The sequence below is a fragment of the Typopeltis vanoorti genome, chromosome 18, assembly GCF_054136105.1.
Source record: "Typopeltis vanoorti isolate ZY-2024b chromosome 18, IOZ_Tvanoo_1.0, whole genome shotgun sequence".
In the NCBI taxonomy this organism is placed as follows: Eukaryota; Metazoa; Arthropoda; class Arachnida; order Uropygi; family Thelyphonidae; genus Typopeltis; species Typopeltis vanoorti.
The window spans coordinates 67,482,307-67,504,637 of record NC_143566.1 but is presented as its reverse complement, the minus strand read 5'-3'; the positions used below and the strand labels follow the sequence as shown (position 1 = coordinate 67,504,637).

Below are 22,331 nucleotides of genomic sequence, written 5' to 3'. Positions count from 1 at the left end.
GACTAATTCTCCAGCTGAAGATATATTTGAATTCCTATACAGGAATTCAAACTCAAGTCTTGGCAACAAAAGACTGTTATTACTGAATAAATTACAGAAAATCTTTCAAAAATTAAAATGTTTGGAACTACAAAACATCTTCTATGAAATGATATACTCTAAGCCTAGAAATGGAATTACCTTTCTTAACAAATGCTTTGCCATACCATATGTGTATATCAAATATGATTATCAAAAATATTGTAACTAATTTTTAAAAGTATTTGTGTTTGTGTTGGGAGAGGGGTGAAGCACGATATCACATACTTCAAAGACATATGTTGGTTGGCTGTTTTGAAATTACAGTCAAAAAAGCTAAGGCTATGAGACAAGAGTATTACACCTGCAAATTGCATGTGTTCTTTTCTGACCAGTTTGCAAATTTTGCAGAATAAAAGACCTAAGTTTCCATGAGAAAAAAGCTCCAGCCAACTCTGTATAAGACTGGTTAACTTATTTTCATATGAAGAAAAAAAAGTTCTTCACACCTTAGACAGGATATGAAACTGGAACTTTTCAGTCAAAGGACATTGCTAATATTGATTGCAATATGGAGACTACATCTCACAACATACCACACAGTAACCTAAAATGTAAATCAGAGCAAATAGGGAATTGACAAAATGGATAAGATAGCGACAGAATGAGAGACATATGAGAGCAGTGTGGCACAGGGTTCTATACTTGGACAACTACTGTATTAATTTCTATATTAATGATACTGAGGGTGCTTAAGGGTCAAAGCTGTATAACTGAGAGGAGACCTCCACATAGCCTTTAAAGGAATGCAGAGAATTGACCAGGGGTTTTGACCTAATATCCAACCCTCACCTTTTTGTGGTGTACTCTTAGGTATCTACCTGGATAATGATTGAACAAGGATGGACCTGGCAATTTAGGATTTAGCCGACCAAATTGTATTCTTCTTGGCTTAAACCACAATTAAATGACGGTACAGCATAACAGAATTTCATGCTGGCTGGCATCACCCGGTTAAACAAGGCCTCCATTGTTATTGCCAGGGAACTACGACAAACAGTGAAAAGTCAGCTACTGGAACAAATCTTGAAATAACCCCCCCCCCCAACTCAACATCACCAGAGTTCAAGATTGGTACTATCAACATAAGAAGCCTGAATGGCAAATAAATGGAACTAGCAGAAGAATTGGATAAGTACCAGATCGACATAATAGGGATGGCTGAAACAAAAAAGATAAAAACTGGTGAGATCTTTCTAAGCAATAAATACAAAATGTTATATTCAGGCAATAACAATCATGGAAAAGATAGAGTAGCTATAGTATTCAACAATAAATATGAGGCTAATCTTCTTGAATAGGGAACTAGACAATGAGACTTATTTGTGATGGTCCCAAGAAGGTTCTACTAAGGTAGGAGTGGAGGAATATTTTGGGACTTTAGAGAAAGCAATTGATGCAATGAAAAAAGAAAGTTTGGTCTTTGTGGGGGATCTAAATAGCAGAGTAGGAAATGATTGTCAGACATACAGAAATATTTGGGGAAAATTTGTAGAAAACAGCAAAGCTAATAATAATGGCAAATACATGTTGGATTTCAGCTCAGGACATAGACTGGTTATTATTAACACAATGTTCCAACATAAAAATGTGCATAAATTCACATGGAGAGAAGAGGCAAGGAATAAGAAAAGTCTCATTGACTATGTTATCGTTGATTGTGATGTTTTCTCACTGGTGCAGAAGAGTAAAATATGTACAGAGAATTTGAAACTGGAAGTGATCACCATTTAGTCTTGAGCATGATAAAATTGAATTTCATATTGAAAAGAATAGCATGTAAGAAAGTTTTAAAGCAAATAAAAGTTGAGTAGCTCTCAGCTGTAAACTAAAATACACAAACATTATTCAAGAAAAAATGAAAGAGTGAGAACAGGAACCAAACCTTGAAGATTCAGTGGCAAGCCCTTAAGAAAACATTGATTGATTCAGTCAGAGAGGCACATGTGGTGAGGTTGTCTGCATGGATAGAAAAGTCAGAACTCCATGGTAGACACTAGAAGTTAAAGAGACAGTAAAGGAAAAGAAGAAAGCCTATCAAAAGTTCCTGGCAAAAAAGTCAGTTTGTGCTCTTAAGAATACATTGACAAACATAAGAAAGCTAAACACTGTATAAAACTAGCAAAACAAAAGTCATGTGAAGACTTTGGCAAGAACATAGAAGATAAATATCAGTAGAGTGGCAAAATATTCTGGAGGCGGTTGAAAAAAGCTCTGAAATGGAGGAAAGAGTGATTTAAAAGGAATTAGAGATGATAAAGGTAAAAAGAAAACTGGATAAAAAGATACAGTATCCTTGATGTATGGAGTAATTACTTTGAAAAATTGCTAAATGAAATAAGCAGTGACAGCATAGTTGGTAAACTCTCAACAGGCATGCAATCAGAAATACATATCTATACTTGAAATAGAAAAAGCCACCAAAAGCCTGAAATGTGGAAATGCAGCAGGAGTAGATGACATTCAACCAGAAAGGCTTAATTTAACCAAATAGCATCAATGGCAATATCATATTAAAAATGTGGATATTAGGAAAGAACTTGACATTGTTAACATCCAGGAATGTGTAAGTAGAGCTAATTTAAGGTGGTATGGTCATTTAAACAGAATGGGAGAGGAAAGATTTGCACAAGTGTTCTCTGCCAGGTTGGCACTAAAAAGACCCAGAAGAAGACCTAGATATAGGACTGATACAGTAAAAAGCCTTAGAAGACAGAAATATAAGATCTGATAATGTTGGAATCTTGACTGGTAACCAAAAAGGTTACCAGTTACTTGAAAAAAGGGCACTACCATGGCTTTTCTTCTCTGTCAGTGTAGTAGGCAACACAAATAACTAGTACTCAAGTTCAGTGATGAAGATTTAAAAGATAATATATGGCTGAAGAAGGGTAGTGCTCTGGTGCTCTAGGAAATAATTATCTCTACAAGAATTCCTGAATGATGGATTATCTGAGTACTACAGCTACTATGTGAAGATCTCCAACAACTCCATAATCACTGCAATTGTCCAAGGAGGCAGGGCTTGAATACCAACCCATTTTTGAAGCATATTGTCCACATGGCATTATTTGAATGCTATGTACATGCAATGGATTATGAACTGCTGATAATGAAGGGCAACATGCAGATTGTTTAATTGAGTATCTTATATCATAAATTACCACAGATGCATATGGACTTGTGCACCTCTGCACATCCAATTCAGATACTTTTGAATAGATCTTATATTGCTTTACATATTGATAAATTTTTCCTTTCTTTGTTGTATTATCTTAGTTATTATAACTTTACACTGTGTATAATAACTAAGATATCATTAGTCCACAAATCAAAACTTTTTTTTAAAACTGAAATTTAAGTGATTATAATATATTTCAAAGTGTATTTAATCCAAATCTGCAACCCAAGAAATCCCTTCATTGTAAACAATATCAAGTTATCATGTAACAGAACATAAAAAGGGGACGTGGAGGAGACTCACTACAAACAGTGACCCTACCTAAGTAGGACAAGCTGCAGAAAAAGAAGATATAACAGAACATAAAAAGGCAAAATGTATCAAGTATCTGACCTGAATAAGATCACAGGTTTTTGGAATATTTGAATGTCAGTAATAACACTAAAATTTCAAATCATTGTACTTTACTGCTTTTTGTAGTTGTCATCTCTCTCAAAGCATGAGTAGCTATAGCTTGAAAATGAATAAAGGCACAATCCAAATATGCCTGGACCTATCTTATAGTGTTATTACTGCAGCATAAACTAAGATTCTGTGAGTGTAAATCTGTTTCTTTAATTTATTAAGCATGAGCTTCCTCTGTTATGCATGTATATGTGTTAAGCCAGTGGTTCCCAAACTTTTTCAATTCTTGGCACCCTTGCTGAATCCAGGTTTTCCCAAGGCGCCCTATGTCAAATTCTAACAAGTACATTTTGCGAAATAGCGAATAATTTCTTTTAATTAAAGGGTTAGGTAAAAATAAATAAAAAACATTTAAAATCACAAAAAAAGTAATTGAACAAATTCAACTAATTATCATTAGTGGGATGGATGAGCCTGTTGATCACTGCACATTTTCTCAAATCTTGGAATCAAACTGGACACAGCCACCCTCATTTCTTTTTCCACATCGATTTTCACACAATACTTAGTTTTTATCACAGCAACTGCCGAAAATTCAGCTTCGCACAAATAGGAAGTTGCAAATGGAATTAAAATTCTCTGAGCTTTTTCACTCAGAAGGGGATATTCATCTTTTACCGATATCCAAAATTTAGTTAATTCCATGCTGTTAAATTCTGTTTTCAACGTATTGTCTCAAGACAACTCAATAAGATTCTCTTCTTCTGCAGCAGTAAATTCAGATGAAGCACTGGCATGAAATGGATCTTGAATCTATGCAAATTTATTGATATTATCATTTTGAAAATATTTCTCAAACGAGGTGATAAGCTGTGATAGGTGTTCTTCAAAAATGGATTTCATACCTCGAGAGAAATCAACTCCATCGGAAGTCAAAAACTGTTGCAACAAGGGGAAACATTCTTCGTTCATTTTTTCCCCCATAGTTTTAGTTTTTTATAAAAGCTGAAATTTTCTCAATTGACTTTAAAAGGTGCATGTTGCATCCCTGCAGGGAGAGATTCAGAGCATTCATCTTTTCAAAAATATCACATAAGTATACTAGTTTTACCAAAAAAATCTTCATTCACAAAATTTTCGGTATACTTATCTTCCTCTTAAAGAAAAATATAAATTTCCTGTCACAGTTCAAACGTACAAGAAAAAACATTACCACAAGAGAGCCATTGCAAAGTGCTGTAGTACAACGAAGACATGTGCTCGGATCCTATATCCTCACATAGTTTTTTGAAAAACCTTGCCTTCAACGACTGAGTTTTTATAAAGTTTACTACATTCACTACATATTCTAAGACCTGGTTCAATGTAGGACTCAGATATTTTGACGCGAGTGTGCTTCCATGTGAATAACACAATGGATCCACATTTCATCAGGCGCTTTGCTTCAAATAAGTGCCTGCAATCCTCCATAATAGTCGGACATAGAATGAGCACCATCAGTACAGATACCAACACACTTAGTTCACTTCAAATCATTTTTGGAAATAAAAGTATTAAGGATCTCGAACAAGTCTTGAGCCTTAGCACCAGCAGTGATACTTTTACAAAGGAGAAGGTCTTCTACGATGTTATTACCATCTATAAACCGTACATAGCAAATCAAGTGAGCATCATTATTATTATCTGTGGCCTCATCCAGCTGCAACCCAAATTCCTTCCCTTTTATTTTTTCAATTAATTGATCATTGAGGTCCTCTGCTATGTGCTGTATTCCACGACTGATAGTGTTATTGGACAAAGGCACTTTTGAAAGCAGCTTCCCAGCAGACTCACCGATCACAATGTTCACCATATCTACAGCAGCTGATAGAATGAGTTCTTCTGCGATGGTATGAGGCTTCTTATATTTTGCGATTCTATGTGCCACCTTGTAAGATGCTAGCAAAGCATTGCTTAGTATTGACGCTTGCTTATAAAAGCTACCTTTTTGTTGATTTAACTTTTTTAACTTTCTGGTAAAGTAGTCACGAGATGTACTAACTATGCTGGGATTATTGGTTTCTAAATGGCGTTTCAACTTACTTGGTAGGATGCACTCTGGTGCCAAAACTGTCATACACAGTACACACTGTGGCCTCCCTTCACTATTGACTTCTGTCGACGTAAAACCCAAGTCCAAATAACTGTCATCATATTTTCGATATTTATGCTTCTTCACACTCTTGCCACTATTTGACGGTGTGCCCTCTTTATTTTTCTCTCACAACGCTTATTACTGTTTAGTAAAAACCGATCCATTTTTAAAAATACATGAGAAGAAATACTTCACTTGACTAAATCACAACAATATTCAGTTGATACAATCTCCGAAAACTAATTCAACACTAAGACCATGCAAAACAAACCGACAGCTATTTATTTATGAAAACAAAGTGCTGAGAGAGTTCGAGAAACTACTAAAATAATCGAGAAACTTAATTATTGTAGAGTGGCATCTAGTAACCATTTGTAGAGGCTTCTACAAACAGTTATTACTAAGTGAGTTACTGTTTTGCACCAGGTCTGCTAGATGTCACGTCCTATCACATTGAATTGATAGTATTGAAATAAAATAGTGAAAATTTTGTGATCGCGGCGCCCCTGTGAGGAAGCTGCAGTGCAAACTTTGGGAACCACTGTGTTAAGCAGTGACACAATATCACTCATGTGACTGGCAAGGACTGCATGCTTTCAATGTTTAGTGTGAAATGTGAAACGCAATGCATCAAGTGGGCTCTTCATTATTGCAACCTGCAAAATTAATTTTGACTTCAATTAATTCAGGTAAAAAAGGGCTGGTTTATGACTTTTGGGATGCCAAAAATTTTGAGGGCATTAAAAACTTGTTTAGCTTTTTGATGATTCTTCCAAAACAAACTTAACAGGTTTCATTGCATAACAGTAACAAGCTTCCATACCTCTCATACCTGTAATACATTGCTTGGAAAGAAGTCAATGGATACTGTAGTCTGAAGAACAAACAGCCATGGCACCTAGCTTAATAAGATGTAGGACCTCCTTTCACTGTGATGACTGCAGTTACGGAGTATAGTTTCCACAAGCATACAATAGCAATCGGTGGGAATATTGGACCATTCTTCCTGTAATGAAGTCCCGAATTGTTGTGGGGCAGATGTCTCTTGACCTCATCTGATGTGCCAGTTCATCCCACATATTTTCAATTGAGTTGAGATCAGGGTTGTGTAAAAGCTATCATGTCCACAAATCACACAGTTAAGCAGCAGCCTTATGACATGGTGCATTGTCTTGCTGAAAGAGACGATGGTCATTTCTGCAGAAATGTCAAAAAGTAGGAAGCATTTCATTGTCCGGAATGTTCAGATACCTCTCAGAGCTCAATATTTGTGACACCACAAACAGAGGTACAAGTCCAAACTAGGAAAAACAGCACCATATCATTACACTGCCGCCTCCAAATTTCATAGCTGGGGTTACTCACCCTGATAATAGACATTCACCAAGCATCTACTCAGTACAGGCTCTTCCTGTTTATCAGCACATCCCATTGTACAGGCTCTTTGCACCACTGAAGACGATACTGCATGTTGGTTTGGATAATGTGGGGTGTGCGAATTGCAGTCCTACCATGGAAGCCCATGTTGTGAACCTCAGTTCTGAATGTTTTTGTGCAGCTTTATGTTCTAGTCCATGTTGAACATGTCAGCCAACAAATGGTGGTTTTTACATATTATCCTTTGTAGCACACTATGGTCATGTTTGGTGAGTGCAGTGTGTGGTCCACTGAGGGTAGACTTGCAGCTGACTCCCTGAGCTTCCATCTCAGCATGGTATCGCTGACTGTTGACCTGAGATGGCCCAATTTGTCAACAATTTGCCAAAAAGATAGGCCCGCAACATGGCATCTTATCACAATACCTCTTTCAAAACTTCATCAGTTCCCTTTTCTCAGCTATTTCGCCTGGACACAGTTGCACAGACTTAGGAGTGTCATATTCCTCCAATTTATACTGGCTACAAACATGTGTCTCATTATGTGGTATGATGCACCTTGCCAATGCAGGGTGTCTGTTGACTTCTTTCCAAGCAATGTACATAGAAAGGACACTTTTAAAGATTTATATCCAAGTTGATAGAAATAACTGCAAAAATTCCTATCAGAATATTTGTATCACCTTCAAAGTAACTGCATTATACTGAATGGAGGAAGGATTTATTTATAAAATCCTGCTGCTTCTGGTGCTTATAGGACAGAAGGGTAAAGGCAAACATTATGTCAGAAAAATATGCAGTTCCCAAACAGATTTTACACCAGGAAGAGAGAACATAAAAACTTAAGCTGCTCATATTTGATAACAAGAAAATATTTCTGCCACTACTGCATATTAAACTGAGTCTTACAAAAATAAATCTGCATTCCAATAACTGCAAGATTTACAAAAGAAATAAATAAAAAGATAAACGTAAGGAAGTTAGGTTTGCTGGGTTTCATATTACAAAAATATCAAAAGATGAATAACTTGAAAAAGTCTTATTAAAGAGAACCACAAGTGTGTAAAATTTTCACAAGTTTTGTTGAAGAGTTTGGGGACAAAAATAAAGCTGAAGTTTACAAAGAATTCAGACACTTTTGAAAGGATTTCGTACTGTTTTTCATATTGATAAATTCTGCCTTTCTTTAATAAATTTAGTTTAATCCTTTATTCAAGTGTGAGCAAACGAAGTTTGCGCCTGAAAATATCTTCAGGACTTGGGTAAGGTAGTACAACACCGGGTAACTCGTAGCAAAGGTGGACCAAGCTAACATCACTCCTATCTCAGTATCTCCCATAATGCAAAACACATCTCCTTGCAGATATGTATAATGTTATGCATTAAGGGAAGGGCCACTACCCAGACTAGTTTTGACCTTTATTGAGGTCTCTTCAGTGGGAGCCAGGCCTAGAAGTGGAGATACTAGGCAGAAGCAATGCCGAGGTCATCTTTACCTATAGGAGTTGCCAAAAGGCCAAAAAAGTTTATTTTTCACTTGGTTAGACTATAATAAATTTAGTTTAATCGAAACCAAACGAAATAGCCTGAGTTCATTGTGAACTGAAATAGGGCTGAGATATCGGGAGAAAATTTAGCTTGGATTAGCTCTAAAGTTTCCTTGAGTGGGACATTGGTGAATAAGGAGGAGACGTCGAAGCTGACCATTATGTCATTATGTTGGAGTGTAAGGTTTTCTATGCTGGCTTTGAAGTGGGCTGAGTTTTTTATGTGTGATGGTGCGTTGCCAGTATAGTGTGTGAGCTCTTTGGCTAAATATTTAGCTAGTTTGTATGTGGGGGAATCAATGCCATCCACTATGGGACGTAATGGCACATTTTCTTTATGTATTTTTGGGAGTCCGTAAATACGGGTGGGGGGGGGGTATAGAGTTAAACGGTTTTAATCTGTTGGTAACTTCTACAGGCCAAGAAGTGACTTTCTTAAGGAGGCTGTGAAGTTTTCTAATTTGTGAGTTGGTGGGATTGTAATTGATAGGGAGGTAAGTAGCCCGATCTAATAGGAGAGCATTCATCTTACCTTTGTAGTCCTTTTGGTTAAGTACTACAGTTGCATTTCCTTTATCCGCTTTGGTGATAACTATTTCTTTATTATTTCTCAATTCCTGTAGGGCTTCAAATTCCTTGTTGGATATATTGGTTTTGGGTGGTTTTGCTATGGAAAGGACACAAGCTACATCCAGTCTTACACTGTTGGCGATTTGATGTGGAAGGTGGCGGATTCCTCTTTCAATCTGGATCAAAGGAAGGCAGATGTTGAAAGTTTATTTTTCACTTGGTTAGACTATAATAAATTTAGTTTAATCCTTTATCTGCAAGTTGCCTGGTGTTGTACCACCTCACCCCAGTCCTGAAGATATTTTCAGGCGCAAGCTTTGTTTGCTCACACTTGGATAAAGGATTAAACTAAATTTATTATAGTCTAACCAAGTGAAAAATAAACTTTCAACATCTGCCTTCCTTTGATCCAGATTGAAAGAGGAATCCGCCACCTTCCACATCAAATCGCCAACAGTGTAAGACTGGATGTAGCTTGTGTCCTTTCCATAGCAAAACCACCCAAAACCAATATATCCAACAAGGAATTTGAAGCCCTACAGGAATTGAGAAATAATAAAGAAATAGTTATCACCAAAGCGGATAAAGGAAATGCAACTGTAGTACTTAACCAAAAGGACTACAAAGGTAAGATGAATGCTCTCCTATTAGATCGGGCTACTTACCTCCCTATCAATTACAATCCCACCAACTCACAAATTAGAAAACTTCAGAGCCTCCTTAAGAAAGTCACTTCTTGGCCTGTAGAAGTTACCAACAGATTAAAACAGTTTAACTCTATACCCCCCCCCCACCGTATTTACGGACTCCCAAAAATACATAAAGAAAATGTGCCATTACGTCCCATAGTGGATGGCATTGATTCCCCCACATACAAACTAGCTAAATATTTAGCCAAAGAGCTCACACACTATACTGGCAACACACCATCACACATAAAAAACTCAGCCCACTTCAAAGCCAGCATAGAAAACCTTACACTCCAACATAATGACATAATGGTCAGCTTCGACGTCTCCTCCTTATTCACCAATGTCCCACTCAAGGAAACTTTAGAGCTAATCCAAGCTAAATTTTCTCCCGATATCTCAGCCCTATTTCAGTTCACAATGAACTCAGGCTATTTCGTTTGGCAGGGAAAATTCTACAAACAAATAGAGGGGACAGCCATGGGCTCACCACTCTCCCCACCCTTAGCCAATTTCTTTATGGAGACCTTTGAGGAAAAAGCCTTAGCCTCTGCCCCACAAAAACCAACCATATGGCTTCGCTACGTTGATGATGTGTTCGCTATTTGGCCACATGGCTCTGAAACACTCCTCTCCTTCCTTACACACTTAAACAACCAACACGCCAGAATCAAGTTCACCCTGGAAAAAGAGGAAAACAACTGCCTCCCTTTCCTAGACACACTAGTCACCCGCCATCCTGATGGAACCTTGGTTTTCTCAGTTTATAGAAAACCCACCCATACAGGCAGATACATTCACCAACAATCCCCCTCCCCCCCACAACAATATGGAGTGGTGAAAACACTATACAACAGGGCTAAACTAATCTGTTCTAACGACATGGCCCTTAACACAGAACTAAATCACATCTTAAACACTTTCTCAGCCAATGGCTACCCCCCCCCCAAAAAAAATATTAAAACCTACAAACCACAGCCCCCCCCCCCTCCCCCCCTCCACAAAAAAGATTACTCTAAATCCATCATCATTCCCTACATCCGAGGCACCTCGGAAAAAATTACCAAAATTCTAAAAAAACATGACCTCACCTCCTGTTACAGGCCTTACAGAAAATTGGCATCCCTTATCCGCTCTACCAAAGACCAACCACTTCCCCTAGACCTACCTGGTGTATACCAGGTCCCTTGCAGTTGTAAACTGTCGTACTTTGGCCAAACAGGCAGGACAGCGAATATCAGAATTTCTGAACACAAGGACTACATCCGGTTTTACAAATATAGCCATTCTGGTCTTGCAGACCATGCTCTGGATACTCGCCACAGAATACGGTGGAAGAAAGCAAAAATAATACACCGGAGCAAATATAAATTCGAAAGATTATTTGTGGAATCAGCCTCTGCCCTAAGAAACTCTCCAAACCTCAACAAATTTGGTTGTATGCGACTGCCCCAGATTTGGGAGGCATACATCAGCAGACCTTCAGCCCAACGGCCAAGAATGCCTACTTAGCCCACCAGAGGGCACCATCAGGACTTCTAGGAGAAAGATAGCTTCATATCTTCATTTCCAGTTACTATATTGTTAGAGCTTGTTGTGCTCCTGCCTTTTGTAAGTTCCTATAGAAAATGGCAATGAGACATTGCCGAAATATTGGAGATATCTATTAAAGTATTATTTAATTTATATTCGGATCTACGTTGTTTCAATTCCCTAAGTTATTTAGAAATGCCTTCCTTTGATGTATTATATCATAACTTTATACCAATCAACTTATAACTCAGCCAAGATGGATAAAACAAGATATCACTAAAGATTCATGTCCTTCATTTTCAATTGGACTTCTTCCTGAAAACCTTGGTACAGTGAGTGATGCGCAGGCAAACTTCTACCAGATCATGGTAATGGGTCAATTCCAAAAAGGAAACTAAGTGCTTTACTTATAAAGCAGTTCTAAAGTTCTGCATATTTAAATGCCCCCCCCCCCCCCATAAGGCATGATAAATAAAAAAAAAATTAAACTTTAAAATCACTATACCTAAATGCACATTGCTTTACAAAATATCTGTTGACCATAAAGGAACATGAAAATTATTTTCAGAATAGAAGAGTTTATTCTACTCCAAAGAAAGAAATAACTTACCACCTTCATTTGTTTTTATTTGTTTCTCATATTCTTCTACTTTATGATTAAGACTCTCTAAAGTTTCTGACTGTTTTGCCAACTAAAAAAATATAAATAAAAATTAAAAGAAATTAAAAAAGGAAGTAATTTCTTTAAATCTAATAATGTAAAACACACACAATATCAATTAATTTATGTGAAGCTCACATAAATTTGAAGAGCTAAAAAGCTCATGCAGCAAAGTACAATATGAACTATCAAAATAAATTTTAGAAATGATCAAATAATGTTAAGCTATTCTTCAGTTTTTATTTTTACCTTTTTTTTTTTTTTACAGCACAAATACAATGATCAATTAAGCTTACATTAATTGGGTTGGTCAAGTGGTTAGCATACTAGTTCTCTAACCAACCAGCTGCAGATTCAATGCTGCTGTGGGCATGGATATTTGTGAATGTCTTTAGTGGAAAATGAATTTCAATGACCAGTGTAAGACCATTGCTGTACTTATTGAGGGAGGGGGGGCCCTAAGGTGGCATGAAAAAGTTCCATGTTTGGTCTCAAAAGCAGAGTTTTTGAATTATGCCAAAAATAAATAAAAATACAAAAAAAATTATATATATTTAATAGAAAAAAAAAAGAAAAGAAAAGAAAAAAATCCTTAACCTATCCACAGTAATTTACAGGATTACTGTGGAAAGGTTGTAATCTACAGGATTACAATCTTTTGTAGGTGGAACCAGCCAGGCACAATATGTTGAAGACTCAATGCAGGGAGGTCTGCACTAACCATTATTCATAGCCATTTAAAGTACTATTTCAATAGATTGCCTTATGCCTTATTATTTTTGAAATTTTAACATTTCCAAGCAAGAACTATTACTTACCTCCTCTTCTTTGCCTTTTAATTTTTCTCTAATAGTAACCAGTTCTTCCTGTAAATGTTGAAGTTGTTGTTCTTTTTCATTCAATAAGTCTTCTTGCTTTATTGCTATTTTAGCTCGAACTTTCAACTAAAAAAATAATATGCAAAGTAACATGCTAATATTTTAGTATAGCTTCAACATTTAAAATAAATAAAATATTTAATAAACAATACTGAATCAATACATCATGGAAACTTTTAATTTTTAAGGAGCAGTTTAACTTATGGATATGTGTGTACATACAAATTTATAAAGATAGCTTGTTTCTAATGCTCCTGGCATCTGTATATAGACATAAGTTACCTCCTCACATTTTTATACTTAAATCTACAGTTTGCATGGCCCATTTGGCAATTCTTTCTTATTTCTCCCCAGACACACTCAAAATTAAATTATAAATATAATTTCATTTTAACTGCATCTTTCAATTCCAAAAAAGAAATAATCTACTATTTGATTATATGTGGTGAATACACTTTATGCTAGAATGTGGTGAACATGATAAAAGTAGTAGGATACTAATGATCCATAATGTTGTTTTCCAAGCAAAACAACAAGGTATTCTTTTATAAGCCAAGAGAAGCATCCCCATACCATAACATCACACTGAACAGATGGGATTAACATTCTTCTGATAGTTATGGTCTACTGTCCAGTGGACCACTGAAAGCAGTAACAGGGAATTATGTTTATAGATCTGTAGTTCAGCATGTTATCTGTCATGACTGTTGGCTACTTTCAGGCCAGTACGGTATGGTCACTGTCACCAAATGGTGGCAAAATAGTCACATCCGTAACTGAGTCACCTTCTGATACTATGATCAACACCTTACCTCATGTTGCTTCTTTCACATGCTGCTTGAGAAAGTTGTCTTGCAAAAGCTCGATAAATTCTCCTTCATTCTTATCATGAGTTTTCTCTGCTACCCAATCTTGAGTACTATGGAATTCAGTCCATAATGTTTTGACTGAATTTTGAGAGATATGAATTTCCTCAACTCCTGCTTGAAAGAATCTACACAATCATTTCTTCTGCCTGTATACCTCAGTGGTATGCAATATTAAAAAAAAAAAAAAAAACCTCTATAATTTGTGCAACATAAGGCACATTCCTTTTTCTACAGAACTTCTGTTCCAGAAATTTAGTGCTGAGGAAAACAAAGCTATTCCTTTTGTGAATATTAAACCTATGATATGTCAATTTTAATAAATGGCAGAAGCATCATGGGGACTTTTCTCACACATACACATGCAAAAAAAGCATACTAAATGAAACTTTTAAGAACTGTGGTTAACTACATAATCAAGAGACACATTAACTCGGTAAATTACTTACTGATCATTTAAACATTAAAGATTTCTGAAAAAATAACTGTAATCTTCAGTGAAACAAAGAAAGCTTTTTTTTTTTTTTAGAAAACAAAAAGCAAGAATGTATGGCTACTAGATGATGTTTAAGGCAGAATTCAAATTTTGATGAGGCCTTATCACTAGCCATAATTTAAGGAGGGATGATGGTTTAGCTATGCTGATAAAGCATGGGAGATTTTGATTCTAAAGCAACTAATTTGTTTTTGAATAGAAGCATTCATGTTTTAAGTTTCATTCAGTAGCATGTAGCACACACCTTGAACAGTTAGCTAAACATTACCAATTCTTACTTTGATACAAAGTCCTTGTTTCACATCATCATCAAATTCCTGTCGTGTACCCTCAAGGGGTGTACAGATATGATAGTACTACATGAAAAATTTACATCATTACTAACTTCCTATCTACAATTTTCCTCCAAATCAGTTTGTTACTTGCCAAGACTCCAACATTATCAGATCTTATATTTCTATCGTCTAAGGCACTTTATACTGTATCAATCCACCTATATCTGGGTCTTCCTGTGGGTCTTTTTCCTGCCAACCTGGCAGAGAACACTTGTTTTGCTAATCTTTCCTTGCCCATTCTGTTCAAGTGACCATACCACCTGAGATTTGCTCTGCTAACGCATTCCTGGATGCTGACAATGTCAAGTTCTTTCCTAATATCCTCGTTATTAATATGATATTGCCATTGATGCCATTTCACGCCTATAATCTTTCCCAGGACTCTCATATCTGCAGTCTCTAGTCTTTGGTCAAGTGTTTTACTTCTGACCCAGCTCTCAGATCCATAAGATAAAACTGGTTTGAACACTGTATTGTATACAGCTAATTTAGTGTTCCGACTAATTTCTTTCTTATTCCATATGAATTTATTAAATCGACTTCCCACCATACCAGCTTTGCTGATTCTGTTGTCTATTTCTATATTTAATTTACCATCTTCACTAAAAATCATGCCTAAGTAGCTGAAACGTTTTATTTGTTCCACAGGTTCTCCATTCACAACACATTGCCATCATTGACATTTTCAATGATTCTGCCTATTTTCATTGTCTTTGTCTTTTTATTGCTGACCTTCATACCATATTTATTACAACAGTTATTCAATTTAGTCAGAGAATCTTGCAGACTTGTAGCAGATTTATTTAGAAGTATAACATCATCCGCATAAAGCAAAGAGCTGACATTAACATCTCCAATTTTGATATCAGGTTTAATACCACTTTCCTTCATAATGTGATCCATATAGATAATGAATAACAGAGGGGATAATGTACATCCTTGTCTCACACCAGATTTAACATTAAACCATCTTCCTGTACTTCCTTCAATTCCAACTGCTGACTTACAACTCAAATAAAGACTAAGTATTGCTTGATATAATGCCTCATTGACACCATATAACTGTAGCGTATTGAATAGCTTCGCTCTTGGCACCTTGTCATGTGCCTTTTCCAAATCGACAAAATTTAAATACAGATCTTGGTTATATTCCCATGATTTCTCGACTATTTGTCGTAAAGTGAAGATCTGATCCTGACAGCCTCTATTTGGCCTGAATCCAGCTTGTTCTTCACCAAGCTTTTCTTCCACAATTCTTCTCAACCGTTTTCTCAAGTATACTTGCATAGATCTTGCCAGGAACACTCAGTAGGGAAATACCTCTGTAATTCTCACATTTAGTTTTATTTCTCTTTTTATATATGGGTACTATGGGAGCTCTACTGGAATCATCGAGAATTCATCCCTCTGTCCAGGCTTTCTGAACTATGCAGTGCAGCCACTGTAAGACTCTAATACCACCATACTTCAGCATTTCTGGTTGAATATCATCTACTCCTGCTGCCTTTCCACATTTCAAGCCTTTGATGGCTTTTTCTACTTCAAGTATGGATATGTATTCCTGACTGCATGCCTGGTCAGTGTTTTTTTTTATCACTGTGCTGTCATCACTGCTTGTTTCATTTAGCAAATTCTCAAAGTAATTACTCCATACTTCAAGGATATCTTTTTCTCCCGTTTTCATTTCACCTCTATCATCTCTAACTCCTTTTACAACACGCTTTCCTCCATTCCTAAGCTTCTTCAACAACCTCCAGAATATTGTGCCACCTTCTTGATATTTATTTTCTATATTCTTGCCAAAGTCCTTCCATGACTTTTGTTTAGCTAGTTTTACACAGTGTTTTGCATTCTTACATTTGTCTCTGTATTCTCTAAGAGCACAACTTGACTTATTTGCCAGGAACTTTTGATATGCTTTCTTCTTTTCCTTCCCTGCTTCTTTAACTTCCTGTGTCCACCATGGAGTTCTAATTTTTCTATCCTTGCAGACAACTTCACCACATGCCTCTCTAGCTGAATCAATCAGGGCTTTCTTCAAGGCTTGCCACTGAATCTCCAAGGTTTGATTCCTGTTCTCAAACTCTTTCATTTTTTCTTCAATAATCTTTGTGTATTTTAGTCTACAGTTCACATCTGAGAGCTGCTCAACTTTTATTCGCTTTAAAACTTTCTTCCATGTTAATCTTTTCAATATGAAATTCAATTTTATCCTGCTCAAGACTAAATAGTGATCACTTCCAATTTCAAATCCTCTGTACACTCTGGTGTCCTGCACCAGGGAGAAAACATGACTATCAACAATAACATAGTCAATGAGACTTTTCTTATGAATTTGTGCACAATTTTATATTGGAACATGGTGTTAGTAATAACCAGTCCATGTCCTGAGCAGAAATCCAACAGATATTTGCCATTATTATTAGCTTTATTCTTTTCTCCAAATTTTCCCAAAATTTTTTTGTATGTCTCATAATCATTTTCTACTCTGCTATTTAGATCTCCAACAAGGACCAACTTTTCCTTTTTTTCATTTTGTCAGTTGCTTTCTCTAAAGCCTCAAAAAATTCCTCCACTTCTACCTTAGTAGAACCTTCTGTGGGATCATAGGCACAAATAAGTCTCATTATCCAGTTCCCCATTCTCATATTTGCCCACATTACTCTACTTGAGACTGACTGCCATTCAAGAAGATTAGCCTCGTATTTTGTGTTGTATACTATGGCTACTCCTTCTTTTCCTTGATTGTCATTGCCTGAATATAACATTTTGTATTTATTGCTCAGGAAGATCTCACCAGTTTTTGTCTTTTTTTGTTTCACCCCTATTATGTCGATCTGGTACTTATCTAATTCCTCAGCTAGCTCCATTTCTTTGCCATTCAGGCTTCTTATGTTGATAGTACTGATCTTTAACTCTGGTGATGTTGAGTTGGGGTGTGTTTTCAGATTTGTTCCAGTAGCTGACTTTTCGTTGTTCACTCTGGTTCCCTGGCGAAAACAACGGCCTTGTTTAACCAGGCGACGCCCCAGCCAGCATGAAATTTTGTCATGTTGTACCATCATTTTTTATTTTGGTTTAACCAATAGGAATACAATTTGGTCAGCTAAATCCCAAATTGCCAGCCCATCCTCTTTCGTTCAGTATCCAAGTAGATACCCAACAGGGTGCACTACGAGAAGGTGAGGATTGGACATTAGGTCAGAAGCCCTGGTCGGTTCTCCGCATTCCTTTAAAGGCTATGTGGAGGTCTCCTCTCAGTTATACAGCTTTGACCTAGTTTCACATGAAGATTAAATGAGTTACTCTTTCTGAAATATTTGACATTTTGGTGATCAAAAAATAATAATTGACTGTGCTTATGTATTTCAACATTATGCTAACAGAAAATCAAATAAATTTTACTGAAAAAAAACTGTAAGTGCCGTGAATGAGCACTTAACACATTTTTGTAATACCTAATCACAATCTAATCTATTCTGCTTACCTTGGCGTGACTGCTGTGCATTTCTGCTTGCAGTTTTCGAATTATATCATTGCCTTTGGCAACTTCTTCTGTTAATGATTTTATAGCTGTTTCCTTTTTATTTAAAAGAACTTGGTTATGCCCAAAAGAATCTTCAAGATTTTTCTAAGAAAAGAAATACATACATGCAATTATTTCTCTCATCATGAAATATTTTTATTCACAATATTTCATAATTATAGCAATCAAAAGATTGCTATAAATATGAAAATTAAGCAAAACTGACACAACTATTTCAAAAAAATAGTTGTGTCAGTTTGCACTATGTTCCAAAGGTTTGAGGGTAGGGAATAACATAATTCCAATATTCATATCTGATACATGCTTCCACCATAACATCCTATGGTAAATAAACTGCAAAATCATGTATAATGTCCACTAATGTCAAATGTTTAACAATAAGGATAACCAATACTTCTCAGATCATTAATAGAAATATATATACACAAGTAGTAAACATCCGAGTCTTCCCTTTGACATAACAACATAGGTAGCAAAGTGACAACTTTACCTACTCAGTTCACATCCTGTACAGTACTTAATACTATTTATGCTATAGCTAAATGAGAAGTCTAAAAATAAGCCATATGTTATGATCTATATTATCCTTGCTCTATTTAACAAGTTTTTTTTTTTTTTTTTTTGAAGGAAGGGTTTGACAATTTTTAAGAAACCTGCAAATCTTTTGCATACCAACAGAAAATTGAAACCTTTATACAAGAATAAATAAGAACTGGAAAAATAATAATAAATAAATAAATAAAAAAAAAATTGGAATCTTTAAACATACAAACTTACATTTTGTCCATGAGCAACTTTGAGTTGCTCCTGCAATCTTGCGACTAACTGGTCCTGGTGGACAGCTTCTTGTTCAAGCCTAGACAGTGAATTTCGTAAATGTGCAACTGTCTTTCCACTTTCCTGATGCTCATTTTCCAGGTGAGACTTTTCTTTTGTAAGAGTCTGTAATTTCTGGTGAGTATGCTGCACTTCCTCTTCTAAAGTAATTAGCCTATGCCGGAGTTCTCTAATGGTTGTGTCAGATTTGTAATTTTTTTCCTGTAATTCCTACATCGAAATAACATTGTTCATTAAACTAAATGATTATTATAATTAGCACAACAATAATCTTCATCATTATTGTAGTGTAGTTTATGACAAACATTATTTGTTTACAATTCATCTCTTATTCTTGTTGAGAGGCTTATACGCTGGTTAAACATGATAACTAATATTTAAGGAATTGACAGCGTATACTAGAAATATAAATTAAATAAACTTTAATATATACTTTCCGATATTTCGGCGAACGTCACGTTGCCATCTTCTTGGGAACTTATTACAAAGACACGTGCACACAAGTACTACATAACAGCAAATGAGAACTGAAGCTAGGAAGCTAACGTTTTCCTAAAGTCCTGGTGGTGCCCCCTGGCGGGCTACATTGGTGGTTCTTGGCCTTTGGGCTGAAGTTCTTCTGATAATTGTTTCCCAAATTTGGGGCAGTCTCATGCATCCAAATTTGTTGAGGTTTGGCATGTTCCTAAGGGCTGAGGCTGATTCCATGAATAGTCTTTCATACTTGAACTTGCTGCGGTGTATGACTGTGGCGAGTATCCAGAGCGTGGTCTGCAAGCCCAGAGTGGCTGTACTGGTGAAATCGGATGTAATCCTTGTGTTCTGAGATTCTGATATTTGCTGTCCTGCCTGTTTGGCCAAAGTAAGACAATTTACAGCTGCAAGGGACCTGGTATACACCAGGTAGGTCTAGGGGGAGTGGTTGGTCTTTAGTGGAGCGGATAAGGGATGCCAATTTTCTATGTGGTCTATAACAAGTGGTTAAGTTGTGTTTTCTTAAGATTTTGTTGATTTTTTCTGAGGTGCCTCGGATGTAGGGAATGGTGATGGATTTAGAGTAATCTTTTTTGTGAAGGGGAGGGGGTGGTGGGTTGTGGATCACTGGGTTAAGTATTCTCTGGATTTTTTTTTTTTTTTTTTTCTTGGGGGGGGGGGGGGTAGCCATTGGCTGAGAAAGTGTCATGGATGTGATTTAGTTCAGTGGTTAGGGCTTGATCATTTGAACAGATTATTTTTGCCCTGTTGAATAGTGTCTTAATAACTCCATATTGTTGTGAGGCCAGGGGACACCACCAGGACTTTAGGAAAACGTTAGCTTCCTAGCTTCAGTTCTCATTTGCTGTTATGTAGTACTTGTGTGCACGTGTCTTTGTAATAAGTTCCCAAGAAGATGGCAACGTGACGTTCGCCGAAATATCGGAAAGTATATATTAAAGTTTATTTAATTTATATTTCTAGTATACGCTGTCAATTCCTTAAATATTAGTTATCAAATTCATCTCTTAATAATTAGAATATTTAATACAACAGGACATAATTTACTGCACACATTTATGTAACTGTTTTTACTATTATTTAAATGCTGACTTGATATTTGACATAAGAATGATCCACTAATTAATGAAGTAATAAAGTAAAGACATTTTTTTTCTCCTCCCATGTTTCCTAAATATTTATTCTGAAGTTGTATTTTCTATTTTATTTTATTTATATTTAAACTACCTGCTTTAGAGAATAACGAATGAGTAAAAATCATTTCTATTAAACATTAAATGCTTTATTTTTCTATAATTTTTTTACAATAAACAAATGGATCGCAAAGTGCTTGGCTACATTCAGTTAAGTGATAAACAAACCACTTAAGGGATAATTGTAACTAGAATAACTACTGCAGAAACGCAAAGTAACAACTTGGAATTAAAATTAAAAATAATACTATTATTATTACCAACAAACCTCCATGGAGTCAAGAGACTCATTGTGGGATGGCCTCTCATTCTCCCCCATGTCTCCAGATATTCCATGAAAAATCTCATCCAAGCTAATTTAGTAATTATCCTTTACCAAGTTATACATCTCAATCATGTTTCCCTCTTCCTTCTATCCAATAGGCTCTGTAATTTGCATTCTCTCAATCTGTTCTCATATTCCACATTCCAGAAACCAACTTAGTCAATGGTCTCTGGACCCTCTCCAACATTTCATTATGCTTTTGAAAACCTGGTGACCAAATCTGTGTACAGTAATCCATATGCAGCCCGATCAAAGTCTTGTACAATGGAATCAAAACATCTTTACTTCTACATGTCAATGTTCTCTGCATTATTCCCATAATCCACTGTGTCGTCCTCACAATTTTAGTAAAATATCCACAAAATTTCAAGTCCCTATCCACCATAACCACTAAATCCTTCATCTCCTCCAAAATATTTCCACCAATCCTATGCTCTGCACCCTATCTTTGCTTGCCAAATTTTAAAACCTTACACTTTGCAACATTCAACAATGGCACTGGAAAAGGCTTAAATGGTGATATATGGTTGTTTGCAGATGATGCAAAGTTGTAAGAGTTATGAGAAGTAGAGCAGATGTAGCTTTGCAAGAGGACCTAAATATGCATCTGCTCTGCTTCTCATGACTCTACCCAACTTTGCACCATCTGCAAACAACTGTATATCACCATTTAAGCCCTTTCTAGTGCCACTGTTGAATGTTGCGAAGTGTAAGGTTTTAAAATTTGGCAAAGCAAAGATGGGGTGCAGAGTATAGGATTGGTCGAAATATTTTGGAGGAGATGAAGGATTTGGGGATTATGGTGGATAGGGACTTGAAATTTCGTGGTATAAAATTGTGAGGATGACACAGCAGATTACCAACTTTGCACCATCTGCAAACAACCGTATATCACCATTTAAGCCCTTTCCAGGGTCATTTCATACAAATTAAACAACAATGGCCCCAAAACAGACTTCTAGGGCACACCACTAATGACTTTTTCTTCTGGGATATCACTTTCCCCATATACAACTTGTTGATCCCATCAGACAGCCACCTCCACAATGCCTTTTTCTTCCAGATTGCATACTCATTAATTCCTCATATACCTCCTGCTCATTCATCAACAGTGGTTTCTCCTCCATTCTCACTGCTCTCAAGTTCTGCATTATGTTACAATCAGAAGGATGGAATACTTTAATG

General features: G+C 36.2%; 1 protein-coding gene across 1 annotated transcript in view; it reads right to left on the bottom strand.

The window, feature by feature from the left end:
- Positions 1 to 22,331, bottom strand: part of LOC150096738 (uncharacterized) — a 159,304-nt gene that overhangs the window by 17,778 nt on the left and 119,195 nt on the right. The window contains exons 9-12 of the mRNA XM_090408306.1: positions 19,074 to 19,343; positions 18,237 to 18,380; positions 12,993 to 13,118; positions 12,124 to 12,205 (exon numbers count right to left, since the gene is read on the bottom strand). Coding sequence (XP_090264432.1) covers positions 12,124 to 12,205; positions 12,993 to 13,118; positions 18,237 to 18,380; positions 19,074 to 19,343 — 622 coding nt within the window. The remainder of the gene's footprint in view (positions 1 to 12,123; positions 12,206 to 12,992; positions 13,119 to 18,236; positions 18,381 to 19,073; positions 19,344 to 22,331) is intronic.